The sequence below is a fragment of the Trichogramma pretiosum genome, unplaced genomic scaffold (genome assembly GCF_000599845.2).
Source record: "Trichogramma pretiosum strain Unisexual culture from Peru unplaced genomic scaffold, Tpre_2.0 scaffold28, whole genome shotgun sequence".
In the NCBI taxonomy this organism is placed as follows: Eukaryota; Metazoa; Arthropoda; class Insecta; order Hymenoptera; family Trichogrammatidae; genus Trichogramma; species Trichogramma pretiosum.
Genome location: NW_019641710.1, coordinates 909,751 through 936,328, shown reverse-complemented (window position 1 = coordinate 936,328; position 26,578 = coordinate 909,751). Strand labels below are relative to the sequence as shown.

At 36.5% G+C, this 26,578-nt stretch overlaps 5 protein-coding genes across 11 annotated transcripts in view; 2 read left to right on the top strand and 3 right to left on the bottom strand.

The window, feature by feature from the left end:
* Positions 1–4,783: 4,783 nt before the first annotated feature.
* LOC106658730 (probable 28S rRNA (cytosine-C(5))-methyltransferase) lies at positions 4,784–9,288 on the bottom strand. Of its 2 annotated transcripts, none has more exons than XM_014380817.2 (6): positions 8,377–9,288; positions 7,986–8,128; positions 7,636–7,906; positions 6,731–6,987; positions 6,545–6,660; positions 4,784–6,457 (listed from the first exon to the last, which is right to left on the bottom strand). In XM_014380817.2, exons 2-6 carry the CDS (start codon positions 8,121–8,123, stop codon positions 5,305–5,307), a joined length of 1,935 nt encoding a protein of 644 aa, XP_014236303.2. In that variant the 5' UTR covers positions 8,124–8,128; positions 8,377–9,288; the 3' UTR covers positions 4,784–5,304. The 2 variants fall into 2 exon arrangements, with proteins under 2 accessions (XP_014236303.2, XP_014236304.2); XM_014380818.2 differs by having other exon boundaries at positions 8,437–9,288.
* A 456-nt stretch (positions 9,289–9,744) lies between these two features.
* LOC106658711 (FYVE, RhoGEF and PH domain-containing protein 1-like) lies at positions 9,745–16,541 on the bottom strand. The gene is made up of 7 exons (XM_014380792.2): positions 15,514–16,541; positions 14,107–14,565; positions 13,324–14,027; positions 13,038–13,243; positions 12,416–12,814; positions 11,573–12,015; positions 9,745–11,295 (listed from the first exon to the last, which is right to left on the bottom strand). The coding sequence occupies exons 2-7, from the start codon at positions 14,562–14,564 to the stop codon at positions 11,205–11,207; spliced, it is 2,301 nt and encodes a 766-aa protein (XP_014236278.1). The 5' UTR covers position 14,565; positions 15,514–16,541; the 3' UTR covers positions 9,745–11,204.
* A 403-nt stretch (positions 16,542–16,944) lies between these two features.
* Positions 16,945–18,934, top strand: LOC106658948 (transmembrane protein 222). Its single transcript, XM_014381157.2, has 4 exons — positions 16,945–18,245; positions 18,319–18,529; positions 18,598–18,728; positions 18,803–18,934. The coding sequence occupies exons 1-4, from the start codon at positions 18,145–18,147 to the stop codon at positions 18,879–18,881; spliced, it is 522 nt and encodes a 173-aa protein (XP_014236643.1). The 5' UTR covers positions 16,945–18,144; the 3' UTR covers positions 18,882–18,934.
* Positions 18,897–21,421, bottom strand: LOC106658949. Of its 5 annotated transcripts, XM_014381158.2 has the most exons (3): positions 20,530–21,421; positions 20,359–20,453; positions 18,897–19,652 (listed from the first exon to the last, which is right to left on the bottom strand). In XM_014381158.2, exons 2-3 carry the CDS (start codon positions 20,371–20,373, stop codon positions 19,197–19,199), a joined length of 471 nt encoding a protein of 156 aa, XP_014236644.1. In that variant the 5' UTR covers positions 20,374–20,453; positions 20,530–21,421; the 3' UTR covers positions 18,897–19,196. The 5 variants fall into 5 exon arrangements, with proteins under 5 accessions (XP_014236644.1, XP_023318981.1, XP_014236647.1 ...); XM_023463213.1 differs by lacking the exon at positions 20,359–20,453 and having other exon boundaries at positions 20,530–21,420; XM_014381161.2 differs by lacking the exons at positions 20,359–20,453; positions 20,530–21,421 and adding an exon at positions 20,168–20,341.
* A 214-nt stretch (positions 21,422–21,635) lies between these two features.
* Positions 21,636–26,578, top strand: part of LOC106658946 (histone deacetylase 4) — a 52,949-nt gene continuing 48,006 nt past the window's right edge. Inside the window, exons 1-2 of one of the 2 annotated variants that reach the window (XM_014381150.2) lie at positions 21,636–23,075; positions 26,139–26,266. In XM_014381150.2, the coding sequence (XP_014236636.1) occupies positions 26,224–26,266 (43 nt within the window). In that variant the 5' untranslated portion in view covers positions 21,636–23,075; positions 26,139–26,223. The remainder of the gene's footprint in view (positions 23,076–26,138; positions 26,267–26,578) is intronic. The other variant, XM_023463210.1, reaches the window with a different exon arrangement.

Here is a 26,578-nt window from a genome sequence, read left to right as displayed (position 1 = left end):
GTACTGCTGTATCGCTGAAACTATCAATCAGTGAAAAGAAGGATCTCAATTGCTCCGTTGCATTTTATTTCTGTATCGGATTCTTCGCCTAGAAATCCAACTGATGTCTTACGGGGTTGAGATTATTTCGTCTTGCAACTCTGAAACAGTATCTATTCGATACTTATTCGACAAAATTTGCACCCTGAAAAATATAAACGATGCATTTTCAAGTTAAATGAACAGTATTATAATTTTTAGAAATTCAATGCGAGATAGTTTATTTAACTTGCGATTATGCATTGCCCAGTGGGTTTATTGAGTTACTGCTATAACTGTACATTTTATCGCTTAGATTTACTGTACTACAGAGGTAATTTCCTCTCCTCGCGATAAATCAAACTAATCTTCGTTATAAATTATAAAGAAAGATGTAAAGTGCTACGGCGGTAGCGAGAGCTTTGAAATGCATTCAAAAGTAATGAACATGATACAGCGTGAGCTTTTATTTTTGCACAGTCAGGAAAAAAATGACTATTACATTTGTTACGTTTGATTAATAGCCGCTTTATATGAATTAGCCAACTCACAAAATATGATGATTCAAATATTGAAGAGAATAAGAATGCGCAGTTAAAAAAACAGATCAATAAATTACTATATGCTCACTCTTAATCGTGACTTGATATCTGATGTATGGGAAATATATCAAAAGTCAAATCTCTTGCTTAATCCGAGCTCAAACAAGCTTGATTATTAAAAACGAATATATTTCCATTTGAAATGTCACAATGTGAACATAACATGACTTTTTTTAGGTCATCAAATTACTATAGAAATAATCGTAAAAATATATACACTCGTCACGCATCTTGGCATGAAGTTTGAGCGCGGTTCCGTGCTACACGAAAAGCTTGCTCAGGTGTATTTCACCTTTAGCATTTAGAGCTTGGCCTTATAACAATCTTTTAATGGTATATTTTCAAATATGTCTGAATTTGAAATATCATTTTTACATTTTTATAACTCCTGCCATTAAATTTTCGTTTTCAAATAATTTCACATAAAAAAATTTAGCCAATAATTGAATTTTTGATTTTATATTTTAATTTGGAACTGGGGAAAAAGTGGTGTGGTCTGTTGTAAACATTTTGAAATAATAAAAATTTGCATGAACAAATACTTGAGATGTAGGTACTACGTAAGATGCAATCTTTGACGAAAGCTAACAATATTTCCATATTACTGTAATTTTAAAGTTTTTTGCAGATTTGAGCTTGCAAAATACATGTATATTTATGAGTGTACTAAAATGTTTTGAAGCTATGCTGATAAGTTACCTAGTACTATGTTCTTAACTCAATTTTTTAATTGGGCTTCGAAAAATTTTTTGTTTGTAGTCGTTAAAGTAAAAAAATGTAACAAGTTTATTGTGCTTGCTCTATTTTAAGAAAATGATTTTGAGAAAAAGAATAATTATTCTTAAAACTTATTCATCTAAACTTAATAAAAATATTTGATTTACTTTTGTAAATTAGATCGTTTATTCTAAAGTTCGTAATTAAATAAAATATACACTTTACAATAATTCAATATGATATCCAAAAAGTCGAATGCACGAAAACAAAATTTATTGAAGGCATATCTTTAATTTAAGGTTAAACTAAAATTCAAAGTATTCATTAAAAATTATAAAATAACGCACATCGAGATTCGCAGTTATCATTATTCATTGTCTAAACAATGAAAAAAACAAAGAAACCAAATTATTTAGAAATGAAAAAATGTTTATTTTTTGGAATAGCAAGAGCATTACTTACCAAAGATTATAAAAAAGAGTTCCATAAACAGCGCTTGATCGTGCCCCTGCTTAAAATAACAACTAACTATAGTCAAACTTCCTGAAAGCTCTGCAAGCACGAGTTAAAGTATAAGAAGCTTATGCATGCGCCTGCTTGCTTGGGGGTATGGCCCCCCTACCACTCCTTGGATTTATTTTCCGTTAATGACCGCGCGCGCTTATGATTAACTCGGCTTGGCTTCGTAATAGCCATCGATCTTTCACACTCTATTAATTTTTTTATCGTTTAAATCGCAGAAAAACCTCAAAAATCACAAAGCAATTTTCAATTATTAATGAGGTAGTGTGCGTCATTGATATATAAATTAAAAGAAAAAGGAGAGTTTGCGATCAGTTATCAAGTACTTAACGATGATTTGACAAGTCTTTAAGGCAACTGCTACGACGAACACTATGGTAATGATCATTATTTCAAATAAATTTCGATTCAATTTACGTTACGATGCGAGGAGAAAAATGACTTTGTCGGGAAAATGCAGTTTCAGAGTGTCATAGTCTATTTCACTGGCACACATCACAATTGATAATGAACTTTTCCAAAGAGCAGAGACAGCAGCGAGATACTATCGAAGCGGCCTTGAACGTGTCTCGGCAGCTGATACCGCTGGCAACGCGACGAGTTGCCGAAACAACCCCAGAGAGTCGTCGCACTACTACCGACACTCGGCACAAGCTCGCACCGCTGCCGATTTTCCGACGAATAAACAAACAAATAAAACCACATTTATCAGTCATTTGAATGGAAATTCAGTAAAAAAAAGGCGTTCAATGTATGCACGGCTCGGTGAAAAGCGTATACGAGAGTGTCTGTATAATGTGTCTTTCGACGCTGGCGTCCAGGCATCGAGTGGGTAATGTGCAATAGGAGCGGCGGCGGCGGCGGCGGCGGTACACAAGGAGCAGAGTGTCGAGTGGCTCGCGAAAGCGCTGCCCGCTGCCAACGTCTGATGGTGGTCAGTGAACCTCTACGGTCTGCACTCATACACACGAACGTTTGGTATACCTATATATTACACTAGTCGCTAGGGCGCGTAGTCTAGCGTCGATCCGCTCAGACTTGTTGCTGGGCTTGCTTATATCAATTTCTCAATTGCATAAACTTATTTGAAGATGTAACATTTTCTCTGTACTTACTGAAATAAGTTACCAACAATAATGTATGAAGTAAATAAACTATTCAAAGAATAAATAAATATAAGATGAAAATGTCCAAATTCCCAGGAAATAAAAACATTTTGCCATGAATGTTAGAAGCAAAAATTCATTTGACTTTCGAGTATTCAAATTTCCTTCCCCCGAAATACGTATCATCAACACCCGTGTGTAGAACATGTTGTTTCAACTGGGTGATAGCTCGCATTTAATAACGTAACGTTACAATCGAATAAAACCCCGTACAGTCGTTGTACTAGGCGAGCATACTGCAATCAAGCGAAATGAAGAAAGCTACACACATGGCCGGAAGTTTGTGGCGCAAGCGGCAAGATGCCTTCCTAGCGATAAGCTCGACTTTTCTAAAGACGACGAATGACTCTCGCATATGCACACTACGTGCATTTTGCCTTCGGGATTTATTGCGACGCGCAATGATTTATTCAATGATCATCGCGGAGAAAAGCTCGACGAGCTTTTTACAGAAAACGTGTGGTCTTTTTTGACAAAAATTTAGGCTCGTCGATCTCTTAATAGAGCAAAAAGAGATGCTCTCGATTTTCGGGCAAACTTGCGACACGAGGCAATATAATCTGTCTGTGCAATGTTTGCATACAGCGTAGAGCTTTACGATCCTTCAAAGCCCTTTTAGCTAGCGCTATTTACTCGGATCGTTCGCCGCTACGCGAGCAGGCCTATAAATGCAGCACAGAGTCCTCGTGCGCATAGCATTACACGATCGCTATTACCGCAGCGAGCATTACGTTAAACAGCCAATTACGATGTACGGCGTTGCATATATATAAAAGACCGGCATGTGCATAGCAGCTATATAATATAAACATATAGAGTACTCGTCGAGAGGCGAGCGCATACGGAATCAGCGCCGAGCAAGCCATCGAAAGCACTGATTAAGCGGCTCCTGGCGGCAAAGTAGCCTGTTCATCCTGCTCGTACCTACATATATATAGACTGGGCTGCGGCAGAACGAGGCGCGGTCGCGCAAGCCCGACGAAAGCTCGCGTTCGAACGCGATTGGCCGCGCCTCCCCCGACTGCGAACCTGCACTGCTCGCCGCAGCTTGCGTATACCACTCCTGTGATTGCGCGCACACACACGCATACACAACACACACATATATTAGTTGCACATTGATATGGCTTCCGGAGATCGTGCAATGGCGCTGCGTCGCGCTAACCGATCGAAGTCCACCCACCACCGCGGCCAGCGTAATTCCACAAAGAGCCACGCTTGCATTTCACCAGCTTGCAAGCTCGACGTATAGATTTTGGCTCTGACTGCGTGGCACGCGCCAGATCTCGAGCTCGATGAGTTGCCACGCGAGCAGATCGGATTTACGAAGAATTTTTTAGTCATTGTGAATAAAGTTAAAGACATCCCTCTTTGGGTAATAAACGAGATGAAAAGTATACAACAACATTTGTAAATTGTACTCGAGTTGAATAATTCAGGTTCAAGAGCTTTTTACACATGTATAGTCTTTATACTTTGAGTGGCTCTTTCATTAATATTAGATTATTTTCATGTGGATTGAGAAACTACGATATAACTCACACTTTTTCAATTATTGATAAAATGATCATAAAAAAACCTTAAATAAATAAAGATTTTTTTTTGTAAAAATAAATATTCGTTTTCTGTAATTTTAAAAATTGTATGCAAAATACTTCTTATAACAAATTTCACCTTTATTCAATTTTCAAAATCTGTTTTTAAATTATGTAACAATTTTAATACGATCTAACTAAAAATTATCAAATCCTGCGACTGGTTTCATAAAAAAATGTATAGTTTGTGCTAAATTTTTTTTATCAGATGCATCTTTCATAATAATAATACTTCTAAGTCTTCATAAGTATTGATCCTCTAAAACTATGCATATAAAAAAATATATGAAACTTTAGTTAACAGTTTCGTGCGCGATGCATGCGGATTATCGCGTAAAAAAACTGGTATCACGAGTTTTCTCGAGGTAGTAGGCGGTCACCGTGTATGTACCGAACGAAAAGTCAAGATAAGCCGCAGCTATTATAAAAAAAACTCGAGAAAGCGCGGCCAAATTAGTATACAGAACATTCTGCATACACGTATGCATACGCGTATTTCACATATAACAATATGCATGTGTGTGCCGTACATGCGAGAAAGTATGGGTGTATACGTTAAAAAAACGTGTCAGCGATTTTAATGTAATTTAAGTCATGTATTCAATTTCCATACATAATGCATAGCTTGAAAAATGTATAAAAAAGATGTTTAAAAAAGTTTCAGTTTTTCTTAGAAAATCGTTGTTAATGATTTTCTGATTTTTCATCATTTTTCTTCTTTTTCTTTTTCTTCTTATCTTTCACAGTTACTTCATCATGCTCCACGATGTTGTCTTGTTTTAACTCAGGTAAATTTTCGTTTATATTGGTAGTGTTATCTGTGATTTTTTTACTAGATTTTTTCTTTTTTTTCTTAGGACTTTCATCAGTGACATCTTTTTCAGTATTATCAATAGCTGATTCATCGAAATTAGTATCAATTTTGTTTTCTATATTATCTTGATCAGCTATTTTTCTTTTCTTTTTTTTCTTTGGAACTTCTTCAGTAACATCTTCTTCGATATTATGAATTACAGAATCATTAAAATTAGTATCAATTTTGTTTTCTATATTATTTTGATCAGCTATTTTTCTTTTCTTTTTTTTCTTAGGAACTTCATCAGTGACATATTTTTCAGTATTATCAATTACTGATTCATCAAAATTATCATCAGTTTTAATTTCTGAATAATCTTGATGATTGGATCTCGTCTTATTTTTTCTCTTTTTTTCTGAATCTTTACTTGTATCTTCTTGTTGGTTATCCAAACATGTTTCAATTTCATCATTTTCAATTAAATTTTCCTCCACTTCTGCACTAGATTTTCTTTTAAAGACAGCTAAGAAAAATCCATTGCAAAGATCTTTTTCAGGAAGAGCATATAAAGATTTCCCATCACTACAACTGTACCTACTGTGCTGAGCCCCGAAATTATTCCACTGACCATTCAATTTTTTTTCTAAGTTAACTAGTTTAAATTTGTCACTAACTTTTCTGAATACTTCATCTACAACCTCTTCATTTTCTTCAGGATATAAAGAACAAGTACTATAAACAACTTTCTTAACGTTTGGAAAATCACAAAGAGCGTGTGTGAGAATCATGGCTTGGAGATTTCGAAGTTTTTTCAAACGAATGAATAGATCTCTTCTATCTTGGTTCATGAATTCAATTCTAGCCATACCTGAACCAGAACAACTGGGATCTACTAAAATGTATTCTACATTTGGATATTGCTCAGGCGTAATTGTCAATGCATCAGCTTGAATAACATCAACGCATTCAGCACCAGTATGACTGACAAATTCAGACAGTGTTTTATGTCTACCTTCATGCAATTCCACTGCATAAATTTTCCTGAAATTTATTTTTTTTAATTAATTATTTCCAATAATTTTATATAAAATAATTTTAATTTTAAAAGTAGAAATATATTATTTTTACCCAGTATTATTAATAATGGCCGCCAGATGAGTAGTTTTCATTCCAGGAGCAGAACACATATCCAAGATACATGAATTTGGTTTCGGGTTCAGTAAAAAAGCAGGAAAACAACTAGCCTGAATAATAAAATAATGTTATCGCTAATGATTATAATAAATGCATCAAAGTATGAAATAAATATTATACCTTATCTTGCAATAAAAATTTTCCCTTCAAGTATCCTGGGTGATCATGAAATTTAGTTCCTGGAGGAAATGCAAAAACTTCTGGTATGTGAAAGTCTTGAATATAATCTTCTGGACCCATATTTGATAAAGTTTCCAAATGTGATTTGTAATCTTCACATTTTGGCAAAAGGTTCCAACCATCGTTGTAAAATGCTTCAAAGGCCTCATCAATGCTCATCAACAATGTATTAATACGTACATATCTGGGTAAGTCAACTATAATAATTTGTAAAAATGAAAGGAAAAATTATTTTAGTACAAAAATGAATCCAGTTTTTTTGTAATTTTTTAAGTATATTTATTAATTCTTAAAATTAATTAAGACAAAAATGTTGTCATCATTATTTTTAAAATCATTGAGTATCAACATGCACTAGTCAGTTTTTTTATCAGTAGAATCACTGACAGGGTCAGAAGCATCAGAAGAACCTTTAGATTCTTCATCTTGCTCATGTAAAGCTTTGTAAGCATAAAGGCCTATAATCAAATTAACAACAATAACAGCAGATACAACAGAAACACAGTTAGTCACAAATATATCTGCATGGAATTTAGTATTCATTATGTGTTGTGCAGTAAAAAATGCTATAAAAGGCAATGTGAACATTGCTAAACTGTACAGAAAGAAAGTATTTACAACAGTTGTAACTCGAGACATGATAATTGATTTTTTATCTTCACTCTCAGTTTCTGAATTATCTTTAGAGTTTTGTTTTGACTTATAAACAGTCTTTGACAATAAATTTATTCTAGAATGACGTCTTGATTGTATTCTGTTGTTACGAATTATCAAAACCATTGGGTTTGATGGTAGAAGCTTATCTGGAAATTACAATAAATTCATATAAAAAATGTATAAATTACCTTTTTTTTTGTCAGAGGGATCTGCAACAGCATCGGAAATTTGCTCAAGTGCCTTCAGCAATTTTTCTTTGTAGCTCAATACAGTTACTATAGGTATGGCTTCGGATTTCAAAACTTTCTTTCCCCATAATAACTCCGTAATCAATACTCTTGCTAACCAAGGATCAAATCTTGGATTTTCAATAAGAATTTTAGAATAGTCTAGAATATATTGCAATTCTTTGCTATGTCGCAAAGTCTCCGAAACCAATGCATAGATCCCTTGGACATTCTATTATTTACAATAGTATTTATTAATAGATGTCTCATAATTTTTTTCAAAGAACCTCAAATAAATCTCAAGTACTTACTGGATGTCTTGGGTTGGCCGTAAGACTTTTGAAACTAGCACCATCAACAGCAACTTTTTTAACAATTTTCGTTGCTTCTTTGAAAAGTTTTGGAACTTTGATAGAATGTACAAACTTATTGGCACCAGTATGATTCATTGATCCTAAAATTAAAATGAATTTAGAAAATTGTTTTATTCTTAAAATTAAACAAACTTAACAAATCACATTTCAAACGTAAAAATTCAAATTATAGTTAATGTTAACACAAAAACACGTGACTACTTTCATGATTATACACAAATTTTATTTGTTTTGCTTTATAGGTTAAGATTAGCTTGTTTGCTTTTTTTTAATGAAATGATAATTATAGAGTTAAATAAATTATAGCAAAATATGAATGGCAATATACCCTGATATTTAATATGATGTAAGCATAAAAAAAAATTTCACGAGTGAAAAATATAACTACTTGTAACAGTTATAGTGGCGCAGAAACGTGGTCAAATTCACGACACGAACATATAGTCATCTACTGTGCACTGTTACAGTCTGTTTTATCTTACGATGGCTCTTGGATAACTTGGCCGTTGCCCCGAAAATTCCGGCACCAGTCATATCAAGTCAATGCGGCCTCGTCAGTCATATGAAACCCATATAAAACCCCTGAGAAAAATATCTTAAATAAAAACTTTCCGACACATTAATGATTTTCAGAACGATTCGCTCAAATAATATTTGTTTTGTATTCTATTGCAATCAACTGTTTATCAAAGTCCAAAATTTCATAAGAAAAAAAACAACAAACATTTTATTGATAAAAATAGATATAGTACCGACGATCTAAAAATACACTCTTAAATTATTATCATAATAATCGTGTTTTTTTCAATACTGACTACAAACACAGGACGAGAATAGATGCACCGTAGCCGAGTAACGAGAGACAAGTGAAAAACGAGTAAAGTTATTTGTCTTACAAAACGTTAATACATAACTATATCATTTCTTAGATGTTCAAGATGAAAAATCAATACTGAATCATTGATTATACAAAAATTTCTTACAACACTCGCGTATATATTTGCTATTTCGGGCCTTTAATGATTCAGCGAACCTCGACACGAAGCGATCCGTGCACTGAATAATAGAATCTCACAAGATAATGGCAACGTTTACTTTTCTCATAATCGAGTTACAGAACTACTCGAAAAATTTTAGTGCAAATTAAGTTTAAATATTCTTCATTTTTAGTTGATACGATGAATGAACGAATGAGTTAGCCGTATATTACAAAATCTTTTCTCAAAATCCTAAAAATTCGTAGAAACGTTTCAATATTTCACCAAATCGATTATGTTTTTGAGACCACGACCTTTTTATTTCACTATCAAATATAAACTAAATTCAGAAACGTTTTTTCATTTTTATGAAATAAAGTATAGTGATTTTAAAATAATAACATTTTTTAATTATATTTTTATGATATTTTGAAAATAAGGGTTTGCATCATTATTATTTCGACTCGCGAACAACGCTACTTTTTGTAAGCAAGAAAAATTACCGTAAAATGTCGATGTAATTCTTTGCGCCTGGTAAAATTCTCATTAAGAAAAAATCGAAAATCAATAATGATTATAAAAATATTGTTTGAAAATAAATTTGTCTGGCCACTCTACTAACTAAATTTACTTTTGATAAATTATTTTTAATTTTTATAAAACCGACTAATTAAAAAATTAAATAAAATTTTATTTATTGAGCCTTTTAAAGAGTTTCGTTGTTGTGCATGGGAATCAGGAAATCAGTGGAATACTGAAAGATTGTTCTCCAACAAATTTATTATCGTCAAAGACTTTACTTTGGAATTTATATTTCATGAAATATATCCGGTGCTTGTGTTTAGTTCATTATGATTACGGAATAAGTTCATGTGTGATGCATGCATATAATTTCATTTTTTTTCTTACATCATACTTTTGTAAATGCAACAGATGAAATATGTTTTAATGTAATATCAATATACTATAATATATTATATATTTTTATCAGTCAACATTACGCTTTTTTATCATTTTCTTTCCTCTAATGTTTCTCTTTTTGTACGTAAGTGTAAATACGTCAATGGAACATCAATTGCTAGGTACTGTAGAAATAATCATATAGTTATTGATAAAAAAATTCAAAAAGCGTAATAATATTTACTGCACACACCAAGAACATTTCTCGAAAAAAAATTTCACGATCAAATCTGATTCATAAATTTCACTATGAATGAATACATTACTTTCATAAATAAAAATATCACTGCATTAACTAATTAAATATAATAAAAAGTTATACATATTTACAAGCATAATTTATGATCTATCAAAATGTAACTAAAGCAAAGTATCAAAATTGCTATACACTTCGCGAATACTTGAGACGAATTAAATCATCTCAAAAATCACAGAATTCAGTAATTGCGAGCTGCTGTTAATGTTAAATATGTTCACATTTAATATAATTACCAAAAGCTAAAATGACCTATTTTTTAACATTAAACCACTTTTTATCTAGCGCGATTTGTTCATTAATTATAAATCTTTTATTAGAATCGTAATTTCAATTGCAGTCTATCAATACTATAGTTTTTTCAATATAGTTTTACTATAGTCCATCGAACGATGTAAATATAATATTTCAAATAGATTATAACATAATATTACAAAAATAACAAATGCCCTTTTTGACATCGTTAGTGAAAAGACTCGACTGGTCGAACTCTCGCAAAAGATCTTCAAAACATGATTATTTTCAAATGTCGTTAAAAATTTGTTCAATTTTTTAATTACGTATATAAAAACGCGGCAATATTTCCAATGTCGCTGTTTTTTTTCTTGTACATATTCTAACAAAGAAGTTTAAATTTTATTCACATAAACTGTGAAACATACAAAATTGACTGTGAATCTTATAGCATAATTTTACAAATTTGCTATATCTTCATAAAGTACACCATAACACTATTGAAGAATCAGTTTATCCGAAAACCTCTAGTAATATCGTCGGACTACATTCCTCACTAAAAAAACTTAATCAACAATCTTGTTACTACTCTATCAACACTTATGCACTACTTCGCCGCATATTGCGTTTTTTGACGTCTCACGTGATATGGAAATTGGCTAAATTTTGTAATATCAGTGCTAAATACTTTCGCGTATTTATTTTTACGGAAATAATAATATTATTATTTTATTGACTGTCTGGTTGTGTCTTTTTGACTTCTTCGGTTGTTGCGTCAGGTAATTCCGCCTTAGCTGCTAGTTGTAATACATCCAACCACCTGCAAAAGAATATTTTTCAAGGCATAAAAATATGAATGGATGATTTATTCCAGAAACATATAAATTATCATAGTGGAATTTCCTTTGTTGACTAAAACTTTAACAAGCTTAAAATTTATTCGAAATAAAAACTAGCTTGGTAAGAATAATGAATGAATGAATGAAAATATTTTTGACCCGTTGAACCTTTTATTTAAAAAGTTCAAGCTTTGATTGAAATAATCTTCAAAAAATGATGTTATGAATATGTAGATTAAACTATAATTAATAAGCTACCTTTTTTTATCTTCTTCCGTTGAAGCTTGCAAATAATAAAATCTGCGGGAGTGATGAATTTTAATGGCTCTGACTCTATCCTTGGTGTGAAGAGGATCATCATCATCAAGACAGTCGGCATCCGTGACCGTAAAGCCGGGCATGGGCGTAGCCGTAAGTGCAGCCATCTCAGCTTCCGATTTAAATGTGTAGAGTACAAAATCATTGTGAAGTGCGAACCAGCGACGCGTCCAATGCTTCCCGGATTGCGTTTTGAGCAAAAGATAGCCTGACAGGACGGATGCTGCACCTGCTGACACTTGAAGCAGCCCCGGTGCAGTGGTGGGTGCAGGCGTTGATTTACCCAAAGTCTGTGTGAGAGCCGCGTAACACAAGCGACAGACGCGCATACTCTTGTTGTCTTCGAAAATGAGCTTCTGGTTTGAACATTTTCCACACACGATCTTGAAAGGAAAAATCAAATCTCAAGTATTCGAAGTATTTAAAGATTAAAATTATATAATGTGAATAAATGGAAGATTTGAATTGGGAGCGATGTTTATGCTACTTTCGACCTCGTACAATCTGGATTAACATACCAAAGTGCTTGAATGGTGATACGAATTGAAAAATATTCTATAAATTTAGCCACGCAGCGTAATAAACGCTAAAAATTAATTACGCCCGGCATCCGTTTCGATGGCCGGCCGCAGCACAAAGAGAGAATAAACGCCGATCTACGGATATAGAATACGCGTAAGCGTACGCTGTGGGCTGCACACACGTGTATGCGAGGGTTTATATATAGAACAATTGTGAATTCGTGCAAGTGCATGGGATGCGAGTCCAAGAGTTTAAACTTACAATGCCACAAGCGCGGCAGGAGTGCTTGCGCTTCATAACGGAGAATACTGTTTCGCAGACCATGCAGCGCGTTACATCGTCAGCCTTGACCGTTGTCGATACCGATTTGGCGTTGCCGTTGCTGTCGCTTGAGCTCGAGCCATTGACTTTCAGGCTGGCTTTGCGGCGCATTATTTCCTGCATCGTCTCGAACAAAGCATCGAGCCAGGCGGCTTTCTCCGACGCCGAGTGCGTGTAAAGCTCCACGCTTTTATTTCCGTCGCGCAGATAAAATGTATTGGCAGTTTCCAGATTGTCACCCTCGATCACTTGCAGATTCTCGATCATGAATTTGGCACGCAGTCGATACAGAGGTCCAGGTATAAGGCGCAGAGAGCATATCAGCAGCATGTCACTAAACTGTTTAAACAAAAATTTCATGTTGTTATAAATAAGGATGAGACATGCGTAGGAGTTATTTAATGAAGCAGTTTTGGTAGTAATGAGCTGTCAAATTGCTTGGAACATGATTCATTTTTAGAACACAAACAAACAAAAATTGTACTAATACAAAACAATATCACGAATTGTCAAGAGATTTTGTATATTATGTCAACTTATTACTTATTGCTCATTAACTTACTAGGAACATATGTCTGTCTTGATGATCACCGCTTCTTGCTGAAATTTTAACGATTTTCCCTTCTTTTACGAGCTCACGCGTCGCACTGACTAGATCGGTAGAATCGTAAATACTTTCTTGGATTTCAAGAAGCTTTTTAAACTTATCTATTTTCTTCATAGCTTCATTCGTGTGATTAGCTGCGGTTGAAACTAACTCTAAAGCTTCTGTAAATAGAATAATTTTTTAAATTTTAGACTTTAAATCCAAAAAAGTCTTTAAAAAGATTCATTAGGATCAAACTCACTTTTGGTATCTTCATAATCAGGGTTATCTTTAACAAGGTTCCTTAAATAATCTTTCAACAATAGCTCATATCTAGGTAATCTCTGGATAGGGCCAAGCATATGATGGGCAAGTGAAAGTTTTGCACATTCATCCATTTTTTGTATTTCATTTACAATAGCTGCAAACCTTGGAATTTTTTGTTGCAAGGTACTTATAAGATTTATTGCATAATCAAAATTCTTAACATATTCAGTATACATTTTTAAAAAAGGAGCAAAATTTTTCATGATATCTCCTATTCTCGGATCAGCATCCCATGCTTTTATTCTTTCCTCTAGTTGAGGCAGCAAAAAGTCATTGTGAAACTTATAAATAGACTTGATATTTGAAAACATGTGTTGAACGGTGTCTGGTGGGAACATTGGATGAGCTCTATTTTCTTGATCAACCCTAAACTGAAATATCTGGTCTATGAGGTACAGAACATTAACATAGGTTTTTTCCGTAGATAGTATTTCATGGGCAATGTGTCTGGCTTTTTTGGTTTTCTCATCTATTGAGTTCTTTTTAGCCTGTAATTTCTTTTCTGCTACTAAATCATCAACATGATCTGCTACAATGGCAGAATCAGTTTCAGATGAACGAGTTTCTTCTGATTCTTCATCACTTTCAGATTCACTGTTAGCATAGCTATCATGAAAACTATTTTCAGTGACCACATAACTATAAAAATAAAAAAATTTGTAATTACTTGTGATTATAAAAATTATAAAAATTACACATTATAAAAATTTAATTTTACCTGCTGCTTCTATATTCCAAAACACTGTGTGACATATTAGATAACGTAGCCTCATACATTGTTTCCTTAGTTGTGCTATCTTCAGAGTGAACAGCAGAAGCTGATGTTGACATAATAAAAGGCCTAAATCTTGGAAAGCCACCAAAACTAGCAAGTCTGTGGAAGGAATGTCTAGGAAATTGGTTGGTTTCTTCTGTTCCTCCAAGAGAATCAGAATCCTGTGAGTTTCCATCTTCGCTAGCTGCACTTTGTAATTCTAATATTTTTGAATTCCTTTGAGCAGTCTTGTCGTTATCACTAGAGACAGGCTTATCCTCATCCTTGTCATCTGTGATATGTAAATCAGTATAAAATGTACTTGAGCCACTCGTTTTGAAGCCAAACATTTTGGTCTCGAATGGCTCTGGAATAAGGCCCACCATCCAGGATGTCAAATCTTTTAACTGACCTCGGGCCATTCTGTATAACAACGGAATTAAATTAGTGTTAACAAACTCTCATTACGGTGGGGATGGTACTAATAGTATGAATGTATCTAAATGGTATGCAATTTAAACAATTGTGACACACTGACTGCGTTAATTATCAGTAAACAGCACTTTCATTCTAATAAGCAATATTAGGTCAGTGACACCTTTTTTCCAAATACATTTGTCTACAAGATTTATAGCATAAATTGCACTATTTATTGAACATGATCTGGTTAGATTTTTGTTTTTGACTTATTCAATCATTGGCTATTCTAAAAAATATATGAGGGCCCAAAATATGTTGAAAATTTTGGTTTTAAATATAAGAAAAATAAAATGTTAGTAACAGATAGTAAAAATATTCATTTCAGTTAAAACAATGGAATAGAACATGAAGCATAACAAAACCATGTATAACATTGATAAAGCATCACCTTCAGAATAAAAGCTGCAAGAGCTCAATTGGCGATGATTCATGTTACAGTAGCACTCAATCATAAAAACATATTCTACATCGAATACAATACTAAGCAGTGGACAAAAATATATGTAAGCTCTTCTAGAATTGTTAGTATTATCATATGCATAACCTTGAATGATTTAAATCTTATTCCCTCATACATTGCAATTTAAAAATTAAGTACACCCATCTACAAGTACTTATATTATTAAAAAACGTTAGTATTTGCTCTGATTGTCCAAATCAAAGATTCAGAGCTCATGCGTCCGTTCGTCCGTCCGTCTTTCACCCACTCTCACAATTCTCCTTAAGATTCAATTACTCAAATATACATAGCTGAGGGGCATCAGTTGTCGAGCGTACTTATAACTCGTAGGTGTTAGCTATGTACTTATTATTGTACATCCTTTTACGAGTCGTGCATAAGGCGTTCGAGGTGTTAAGTCAAGCGAAGAAGATTAAATTCGGCGAGCTTACCTATGTGTACAATCGGAGAAGCATTTCGAGCTGTCGCTTTCATTATTTTGAATTGTTTGTCACATAAAAAACAAGCGCACCTGTCCTGCCGACTGGAAAGTCATCGAGTCACTAGCACGCACTCACGCACGCACATACACACTCGAAAAGCGCAGGCAGGTATAGGCTGCACTACGGCAACGTACAAACTGTCAGTTTTGACTGGTATTGTTGTCGAAGAAACACTGGGACTCGCTGGAGAAAGGAAAACACGGCAGAACACGACGAACGAGCGTAGCGGGCAGCAGTAGAAAATCAGTAGCTGCGTCGTCGTCTCTACGACGCGGCGGCCGTACGCGATGCACTCGCTAAGGCTGGCGTGCGCGCACTATACATGCCTACCGTACAACTCAGCGGGACTCTTTCTCTCTCTTTCTCTCTCTCTCTTTCTCTCTCATTGGGACAGTCTTCGATTTTCCACGCGCGACTACCTATTGCGCATAGCAGGCACTCTTGCTTGACATGTATGTATAAGCTGCGCGTCTGAAAATGTGTCTCTGCGTCTCTGTGCGCGCGTGTGGGTCTCTCTATAAACACAATCGTAGGTGATCTGTTTATTTATTTACTCCGGAAACATGCAGCGTGCACACGACGGCGGCTGGTGTCTGCGGCATGAGTAAATGGAAAGTTATGACAGCACGTCTGCCTATAACGTAAATATATACGAGGCGTGCTTAGTTACTCGTGGCCCATTATTATTTAGCTCTTGTAATCGATGTGGAATTATGGGTATATACATACTGCAGAATCGAGTATACAGGCCACATAGCACAATAAATGTATTCGCATATAGTATACATATACACGTACGGGTTCATTGAAACATATCATAAAAAGCTTTCGATTTGTCTCGAGTGGGTCTCGCTTTCTTGCCTCGCTATAGTCTTACGGCGCCGCTCAATTTTAGAATATCTTTATACCATACACCGTTTTTATAAGAATATAAATCGCGCCATAGGTGAAATTCGCACAGTCTCGAGTTTGCGTATCGTAGATAGAAGCACGTCGCCGATAAGAGAGCCTCGCAGAAAAATAATGCGTGCCATCGCGTTGACGAATGACATTTTTATCAGCCTATTGGATGTCAACGTGAAATTCCCGACAGAGTCTGTGGCCCTATACCACTTATTACGAGAGCAGGCCCTACTCTCGACCTGCAATCCGCGGCTATTCGTATACAAATGCACAATGTATAATCGTATAATGAGCGTGAGAGAATTTTCATAATACAGCTGCCGCGGATGTGTAAGATAAATTGTGCCGAGTAATGTGTACACGCGGTACATAACGTTATGGTCTCGACGGGGCAGGGTGTGGGCGTCCCGCCGTAATGTACTCGAACTACGCGTGCGCTCGTCTATATGTACGTGTGTACGTGTGTATGTGTGTCTGTGTGTGTATAAAAGCGCTGAATGTTTTATTTATAGATTACGACGATAGGAGCTACTGCTCCAGTGCTGCGGTATATCCTCTACGCATTAAATGTACGATACGAGCAAGTAAGCAGTCTTTCGCGAGCGTCGAGTACATTATGATAGCTCGGTCGAAGCGATCATCTTGCCTCCTCCTCCACGATCAGAGTCATTGCGAAGATGCGCGCCGGACATCGAACAAACGCCCTAATCGGATAAATACTCCTGTACCTGAATGATAAGTCACACGCGACGTATTTCTCGTGTGCAGGCCTGCAGAGAATGCGGGTCGAGGCTCGATTAATTTTTACAATTTATCATCGGTAATTATTTGAAGAACTTTGGTCCATAATTTAAATATGAACTCAATAATTCATGTTGAATTCAAAGTCTTACTTGCTACGAAACATCGTCAACAAGGCACTTTTTTCGATTAATACACTACGCACTAATGCGAGTGGCGACTTATTCAAATGACTCACTATACGTAACGTAATTACGCAGTTAGAATTAACGTGACTCGTGGCAAATTTTTTCATTGTTATCTCACAGTCTTGAGAACTTGAGCGGCTACTATAGCCTCGATTTCTAAGAAAAACGTGCGACATCGCGATGCTGCTTCTACTCGATTAAAAGGACAATGAAACTCTTTGACATTTTTCAACGTTTAAATGCTGCCTTACGTGCAGCGATTTGAATTTCCGCACGTTTTGTCAATTAACAGTCTGCCACAGAGGGCAGTACACTGCAGCTATTGATCGGCGACGGTACATACACATAGCACGTATCCTAATACACAGAGGCAGGAGCAGCAGCAGCGGTGTGGCGGCGACGGCGGCGGCGTCGCGACGACCACAATACTACATCATATATACGTAGCAGATGATATATACCATAATATATACGCGAGTGAATAAACTTGACGTTTCGCCGATCGAATGAATTGAAAAACAACGAAAAAACGACGCTTAAATAAGTGCGTGACATTTCGGAATTTGGTTGTTTGAATCGACACACGCCGAGAGTCTGTAACGTTTTTTCGCGATATAAACAGCGAACCTGTTGTTTACGGAGCTGAGACTCGATTATAATAGTAACCTTGCGAGTAGCGAGTCGCCCCGGTAGTTTGGAGCGTCCTACTTGAAATACAAGCTGAGTTTTACATGTGAATCGAGCAAAAATGCAGAGCAATATGACTTCTCCGATTTTGGACCTAAATGTGGATCCCTCGAGGCAGCGGTATCCATTTTGCATAGTATGGACTCCGATTCCTGTGCTAACGTAAAGAACAATTTCACTTTTGTTTACCTTTCCTTGTGCAACTTAGCTAAAGTATGATACTTTTATATTCTAGATACCTGTTGCCTTTCATCGGACATATGGGTATTGCTAATTCTGGTGGAGTTATAAGAGACTTTGCTGGTCCCTATCATGTTTCAGAAGATAACATGGCATTTGGATGGCCTACACGATATTGGCAACTTGATTATACTAAGGCTAAGGGTAGAGTACAAGGTTGGGATTCAGCTGTACACGAAGCCAGTGAAATTTATAAAGGAAGAATGGTATAATATTTGTTGACATTACTCAATGTGTACTGAATATACAAAGTCTAATTATAATCAATTTTTAGCACAATTTACTATGTGATAATTGCCACTCACACGTTGCAAGGGCTTTGAATTTAATGTCTTATGACAACTTAGTCAATTGGAATATGGTCAAGCTAGCTCTGTACATGCTGATATTTGGCAAGTTTGTTAGGTAAGTTTGACAAAAAAATATTTCAAAATTGCAATATGATGAAAGTTGCATGATTATTAATACAAATCATTTAGTTTTTCAGCAATGGTCAAAACCTGGGCTCCATTTATAGTTATAGTTACTATTATTAGTTTACTATGTACATTGACTTGAAAGACTTATTAAGAATTATTTTTAAAATTTTTTATTTAAAAAATCTTGATGTACATACTTATGTAAATAAATGGCTGTTTGTAATCTCTCACAAGTGAATAATGCATGGCAATCACAAAGGCTTTTATAAAAGAATAAATATATTATACTTTATACAAAGATAAACGAACAATTTCATGTGTACAAGAAGAGGTTATAGTTTACAAGTAGTTACTTCTTCATAACTTTAAATTATGTAAGCACTGCAACATAAGTGTTCATATAACAATCACAGGTGTAAAAATCAATGTATGTATATATAAACGGTAGAGCAAATTATTCTTCCTCGTTTTGACTGTCTAACTCGGAGATGATGTCTCTTTCAAGGCTGAATGTATACTCGTAGTCCTTAATATTAATACGCTTAATAAAAGATTCTATTTCATCTAATCTTAGTTTATCAATTATCAAATCTTCATTCATATTCCTCTCCAATTCTCGACAAAATCTGAAAGGAATATTACTAATATCTCCTGCCGGATTATCTACAGAGGCTTGTTTAGGCACATGATGACCTGCTACTTGATTAGGCAAGGAGTATGACGTCGCAGGTTGATTACCTATATTATGCAGAGAAGGATACATCCCTGGGTAAGGTGTCACGTTAGGAGGTGGGTCTTGTTGTCGCCTTTCAACGAATATGTAATCGTCGGAAGGTGGCTCGCTTTCTGTTGGGGTTTCTGTCGGGGAATCCCGATGATGTTTTTTTTTGCCGAAAAGCCACGACATTTTCTGAAAATAAACAAATTTCGTTTAAAGTTTCAAATTTCCATCATTGAATTACTCATTACATGATGCAACATTACGTACGAAGTAAGGTTACAATTATAATAAGTAAATGATACTACGTTTAACACTTCAGATCAAGTACTAGAGTTTAAAAGCGCAGGTGACATATCAGTTCTAATGTCACAATCTATCGTGATGATAAAAAAAATTAAGCGTCGATCTTACACTTGTCGTCGTCACTCGTAGCAGTAGCAGGTAGCAACTCACTGACACAAACAAAGACAACACTCGCGTTGCGAATACTAAGTGTCAATTGTGCAGGAGCGATATATGTAATGCTCTATGATGTAGTAAAATTTTTCAGGTTAGGTTATTTTCGCGAATTTGTGCACAATTTCATTTTGATAGTACCCGATCAACTCCAACTTCAAACACTTAACGTTGTGGGTTAAAACTAAATTAAAGCTTAGCAATTTGAAGCTGAGACATGATTATTTATCAAAGTTAAATTAGTATACCTATAAAATCGCTATCTTAACTTGTATTGGGATTGTTAAATTTATACTATGATCGTGATATTGGTAGACGAGCAATTTTTAGAATGATATCTTACGACGCTAAATGAGTTTTACTTTTCGTCATTGTATAGTCTCTGATTATAATAAACGATTTTTGTATTATGTATATTAGCTACTAGGATAAAATTTACCTGAGATATAAACATCTCGTTTAAATAAACTAGAATATATTTTTCTCGTTGAAAAAGTAAATAAACTTGTTTTTAGAATCAATAATTGAATATATCTATGAATTAAAACGAAAAATCAGTTCACACGATCAAAATTGTTGACTATTATTTTGGACAGTTAAAAATAATTACAAAAATTTACTATTCCTTGAGTTGAGAATTAATTCCCAACTTTGCAGCGCATTAAAAGCGATGAATCGCTAAAATTGAATCGGTTAAATTTATACAGACGAAATAAACTATTCGTACAACTGTTCGTTACAATAAATTGTTGGCCCACTACAGAAAGAGTTTTTCATTCCAATTCATGCCTTTCAAATCGAATGAATACATTTCGAACGTTGGCATATTGTTGACAAAACCAAACTTTCACTTTTGTTCTACCCTCTGAGCAAATTAGCGTAAGCAAGTAAAAGATTAGAGCCTTGTTTGCATTGAAGATTTGATTCAAGTCTTTTCGTTTTTTTGGCAGCCGTGATAAGGTCTTGATAAGAAATTGAAATATTTGGGCGTTGGAGGCGATAAGATTCAAGTTCTATTATACCGATAGAGATATTGCTCCGATCGGATATGCGCGCGATCCACAAGCGTGTAAAGTTTGGCATTATCGACGGGAGATGGCAGGCTTGTGCCGGCGTGATCCGCGGCATACCCAAGTCTTTGAATCGAATTCGAAATGCATAATGCATCGTACATCGTTCTCGACTCCCTGAGTTCCGAAGAGTAAGAAGATAGATGCAATCGTTGCGGGAAGCAGTGTCAATAGCAACACGAAGCAGATCTTATTATGAACTGTATAGCCTGTAGCAAATGTGCACGCGTGGTCGAGGGCGCTGTCGCGGAGACATTGGGAAGTTGGCGTGGAACTCGGAGTTTGAGCCTCGGCGGCCCGCGAGCGAATCCAAACAGAGCGCAACGGCTGCACAGGTGTCTTGTATGCACGACTCTGTAAGTCTGTATATTGTAACGTATACGTGTGCTTCTACGTGTATGTGTATGAGTGCGTGGCCCTGACGAGGCCACCGTACACGTACTAACGTATACAACACTGCAGCAAAATGTCGTGGATTCACGAGGCTCGACGACGATTCCGTCGACTGCCCATGTAATGCGCGCGCAGAGCTACTGCTTGCGTCGTCGGTATGTGTAAATATGCACCGACACAGGCGCGCACGAGCTTTAGCTCGTCACGAATCGCATGCACACGAATTCATGCGTCTAGCTTGGCGCAGCCTCGCAGTTCCTCTTTCTCTTTTGCTCGTGCTCGTCCTAACCTATGAAAACTCGCAGCAAGAGTAGAGCGAGAGATCGAGAGTTAAGTACATATAGCAGCGCAGCCGCCGCCTCTTTTCATCGTCGGCCAGGCGCATATACACACGCAGTGGCAGCAGCGCCTCGACGATGATGTGTGTGTACAATAATGATGCAGAGACGCGCGTGCCTGTCTGAGCTGTGCAGGCAGCAGCAGCAGTTATGTCCAGGCCGTGGTTCTATTTATAAACATACACGCTAGGCGCGCACACACACACATACACAGAGTCAGCAGACACCGAGCGATCGAGCGATCAGACGACTCGCGGCGCACGCTGCCACTTAACTCGCCTTCTGCAGCACTAGTTAAACACGACTCGTCAGTGTGTTTGTTGTCTTGTTTTTGCTGCGCGACCACAACAATAACAACAACAATAACAATAATACGACGAAAACTGTGCTAGTAGTGCGCGTAAACTTTAGCCTGCAGCTCGATGGCCTTGATTTCATCGAAAATCGACAACGTAAACAACAACAAACGTCGTGGCCTGTGTCGATGAATTGCAGCAGTTGTTGAGGTGCGGTTTACTCGCTGCAGCTTTTCAGACGAGGCTGACGAGTGTGACTGTGCTCGACGACGAGACTCGTCGATGTGGGCCCCTCGCGATCGTTCCGAGACTTTACAGCGAGGCTCTCGGGCGGCGTGTTGTATTAGTCGTCGCACGGGCATCGTCATCGCGCCACATACGTAGATAGTAAAGTGTCACTTTTACAGGCGTGCACATACGGGGCTATACAGAGAGATCAGCGTGACGCGGCGATGTTTGCGCGACAGCGACGGCGACGACGACGACGATGATGACGACGACGATGACGATTCAATTGCTTCTGCTCTCATAATGCACGTCGAAGCTGCATGAACGGCAAACGTATATAATATAGTAAAACTCTCTACTCGACGATGCACGACTCGACTTAATCGGCATTATACACGTATAACATGTGTATTGATACGGAGTCGAGAGAAGAACGTTTTGAAGAATAATATTTGTTGTTTCTCGCCTCTCCGTTGCCTCGAGTGTCCGTGCTGCTGTGCGCGTATAAAATAATACATATCTATATAACGCATGTGAATGTGCTGCCACTGCTGCGATAGTATATAATAATAATAATAACATATATTTGAGCTTGAAAACTCGTCGTCGACGACTGTACCGTTTCATGTTGTGCATCGTTTTAATACACACACACGTGCTCGCTGCTCACACATTCGCGCGCGCCAATACTCGTGCAGCAGCAGTAGGCGTCGTCTATACAGGTATAGCGAGCAAGCTATGACAAAACATCGCACACCAGTGACGACGACCTGCATTTACAGAGCCGTGCGACAGGTGCCTCCTAAATGATGCAGCTACAGCTTCTCTCTGGTTCGTATACACAAATCTATACGACAATTATCGCTTACTTTTCTAACACAATGTCGCTCTACTCTCTTCCTCGTTTTCACTCTTGAACTCTACTTCGTTTGACATCAGTTTCTGAAAGTACATATATTACGAGTTTGACGTTCGAGCGAGGAGGAGGCGTCCAAGCCAAAAATCATATTGCCGCGAGAGATTTCATTTATTGCGAGTCTCCTCCATCTCCGTGGCATCCCGATTGAACGTTAAACAAATCTCCGAGTAGACGTCGTAAGCCAAATTGCGGAATAAAACTGCTCGCTGCGTCCGACATATTAATAATTGTCTGTGCCGTGATTAATACATGCTCGTTCCTCCGTATGCGAGTCATATAGATATATCGATATGCACATACACAGACTCATCTGACACTTGCTCGAGTCGTGTTTTCATCTCTTCTCCCTTCTTCCTTCTGTGCTCCTCTCGCGCTTATGTAGCTTCATGGTCTACGTTGTTATTCAAGCTTTTGGGGGATATTTGTATTTTACGAGATTTGCGCGCAATTACGCAACGATGCGTGAACTAGCGAGCTTGCAAGCTTCGAAATGATTTTGAAAATTTATCATCGATAGAGAGGATTTTTTTGAGTTTCTCTTAAAATGTTCGCATTATCGAACGTGAATTCGAGTCCGCGACACGAAAAAGCGCTTGGAATTCAGCAGACGGGTCTACCCTCGACCATCGCCACTGTGTTTATATTCACGCCCGCGGCATGTGCACGCGCGAAACTAGTCGAGTCACGAAAGTATGCATGCACGAGGCTACCTATATACCAATGAAAACGGCTCGTTGTCTTTTATATTTGCTCCGTTTTTGGTATGCATACATCGATAATTGAACGGAGAGAAATGTAACTTTTTTGATTCCGATTCATAATAATTTGTTAAGAAACTCGTAATTGATATAGAAGTTAATCTCGGCGCACGCGAGCTACGAATTTGCGCAATTATAATATTATATTTATTCTTATTCGGCTTCTAATATCTTTCTGTTTTGTACTAATAGTGAGATAGCACGCATCGGGTTTGCGAAATGCTTGTTTTGCACAATTTCTCGTATTTTAACGCGCATACGCGTGCATATGTGTGTCTGTTCGTGTTCGCGTCGTCCGACTCACGAGTATCGTCACAGGCTGAAAAGTTGCCACGTGTACACAACTTTCGTATGACTTAAAGGCAGAAAATAAGTTGCATATAATACGTCGCGAGCTAGCACATATTACAAATGGGCCTTAAGGGTTCGCTGCACTCGGCCAAGGTCCATCCGTGCGTCCCTGCGCGCATTAGTCTATTTTTTTCTCTCTTCTTCGAGCGCCAAGCTGTTTATTCGGCCGGCGAGGCATTCCATCCGAGCTCGAGGTCCTCCATCGGCGAAACCAAGGAGAAAACAAAGTATACTGCGCGCGCGTGCATGTATGTGTGTACGTGCAGCATCGGCAGTGACTGTGTAAATTCAGGATAAAAGAATGCACCGTCGAGAGAAGAAGCAGCGGCGGCGGCGCGAATAACCCACCTTCTTTTCGACGTATTTCTTGGAATCAGCGGGCTTGCGCCCTTCCAGTCTTTTTCGTTCTCGTTAAATGACTATACTGTGAAGAACAATGCGGAGAGACTTCCTGAGACCTCAGGATGTCTGAGCGAGCGAATCTTCGAGCCACTACGGCATTTTTTTACACAAGATGACCATTTTAACATGTCTTGTGATCTCGAAAGCGGAGCTTAAATATTATTTCTCTCTAGCAGCTTTTTCATTTTGTCACATTGATAATTTTTAGATGCGACGCTAAGGATCTTACTTATCAAAAATCCATACATAAGTAATTCTAATGGAAGTTACGATTACTTTTTAAAATGGTTGTAAATTATAAACTTCATTTTAATATTTCACGTAAATACATTATTTGAATTAATTTTTCTGTAAATTGTATCTTACTCGGAGTATTTTTTCAACCAACGAAAATCCAGCGACGAAATCCCATGCATTAACTACGTTCGTATTTATGTACAGCTCATATGTTTCGATAGTAAAAGTCCTGCTGCATAGAAGGTAGTTTAATGAAAAATTATCCTGTTCTGTCAAACGTCTGAAAGTCCGCAAATATGAAAACTATTCAATGCGATAAATTAGAAATTGAGCACTCAAGCTAGGTAGAAAAATACAGCAAATTATAATTTCCCCGACTGTATGTTCACGTATAGTTGTTTCCATTAGCCGAACAAATTCAAACTGAGACATGCCATTTTTTTTAATGAATATGCCATACTGCACATTTTCATTAAATTTATTGTGCTCTGTTAAATTTAGATGAAAAATGAGTTGGGTCTAATAGAAACCATTGCATTAAAATTTAATGTATTGACTAGTCACAGCCATGTTGTTTCTATCCAATTAACGTGATACCAAAAATCTTTCCTTGCTCTACGAGGAACAGTTCGTAGGATTAGTCTAAAATGAGACTAGGAAGAGAAAGAGAAAGAGAGAGAGAGAGAGAAAGGCAGCGAAGAACGTATAAAATTAACTCATCACTATTTGACAGTTCAGACGATAATTATCGAAAATACTGCGCAGTTCGACTCGGCCGTTGCAACTGTATTTATACACGCTCTCAAGAGATTAATTTGATTGTTCTTTACTTCTAGTGGGAATTTATTTTGCAATTAAAATACATATCAATTCAAAATAGTACTTTTCACGATTCTACTTGTATTATCACTTGCTTCATTTACTGAAATTAATATTTGGTCGTATGTTGGAGTTTTGAAAACTATAAAAATGAAAATATTTTTACTTTGAGCGAACAATTGACGTATTTAGCAGATTTTTCAGTATATATGAAGTACATATTTCATAACTATCCAAAAAATGTTGCACATACAAATTAGCTTTTAATTCTCATAAATTAAAATTGATATTGTGCAGCCATAAAACGCTATCTAAGGCTTTATTCTAGTTTTTTAGACCATTTTAATAAAACAATCGATGCAAATAGTACATTTTTCATGTCTCATAATATTAATTAATTTTTTTCAGTCAATCTTCAAATACTCAGGTGATAGCAAGCGAGAAAAAAAGAAAATAAGTAAATGCAGTGTACAGTGCGTTACAAGAAGCCAGAATGTCCAGGAATTGTCCACCCAAAAAAGCTATCCTAGCCAAAGGTTTGTTTTTTTTTATTTAGATGAATCACCATTTTTATCATGTAACTTTTGTTACCTTTTCCAATTAATCTATTTTAAAAGTATTTTCTACCTATATAAAACGCAGCTTAAAACGCGCATAAGTTGCACGGTATGATGAACAGAATCTGAGAATGTAGGTGAATTTTTTGAAGCGATCGAGCTCGTCGCATTATTGATAGCCGTCCAGTGCGAGCCAAACCAAGTATACACGTAATGTACACGCGATCGAGCTATTATCGATACTTTGTGCATGTTAAAAGTGCGACAATACGTACATGATACGATGTATCA

What these genes read in the sequence shown, in the direction of transcription:
- LOC106658730 (XM_014380817.2), bottom strand. Translation starts at nt 8,123, where the DNA reads ATGAATCATACTGGTGCCAATAAGTTTGTACATTCTATCAAAGTTCCA. An exon ending in CGGCCAACCCAAGACATCCA is followed by an intron (nt 7,907 to 7,985) that starts GTAAGTACTTGA and finishes TGTAAATAATAG; the next exon opens with AATGTCCAAGGGATCTATGC. An exon ending in AATTTTTATTGCAAGATAAG is followed by an intron (nt 6,661 to 6,730) that starts GTATAATATTTA and finishes TTTATTATTCAG; the next exon opens with GCTAGTTGTTTTCCTGCTTT.
- LOC106658711 (XM_014380792.2), bottom strand. Translation starts at nt 14,564, where the DNA reads ATGGCCCGAGGTCAGTTAAAAGATTTGACATCCTGGATGGTGGGCCTT. An exon ending in AAGACAGACATATGTTCCTA is followed by an intron (nt 12,815 to 13,037) that starts GTAAGTTAATGA and finishes TTGTTTAAACAG; the next exon opens with TTTAGTGACATGCTGCTGAT. An exon ending in ACGGAAGAAGATAAAAAAAG is followed by an intron (nt 11,296 to 11,572) that starts GTAGCTTATTAA and finishes ATTCTTTTGCAG; the next exon opens with GTGGTTGGATGTATTACAAC.
- LOC106658948 (XM_014381157.2), top strand. Translation starts at nt 18,145, where the DNA reads ATGCAGAGCAATATGACTTCTCCGATTTTGGACCTAAATGTGGATCCC. An exon ending in ACTCCGATTCCTGTGCTAAC is followed by an intron (nt 18,246 to 18,318) that starts GTAAAGAACAAT and finishes TTTATATTCTAG; the next exon opens with ATACCTGTTGCCTTTCATCG. An exon ending in AAATTTATAAAGGAAGAATG is followed by an intron (nt 18,530 to 18,597) that starts GTATAATATTTG and finishes ATCAATTTTTAG; the next exon opens with CACAATTTACTATGTGATAA.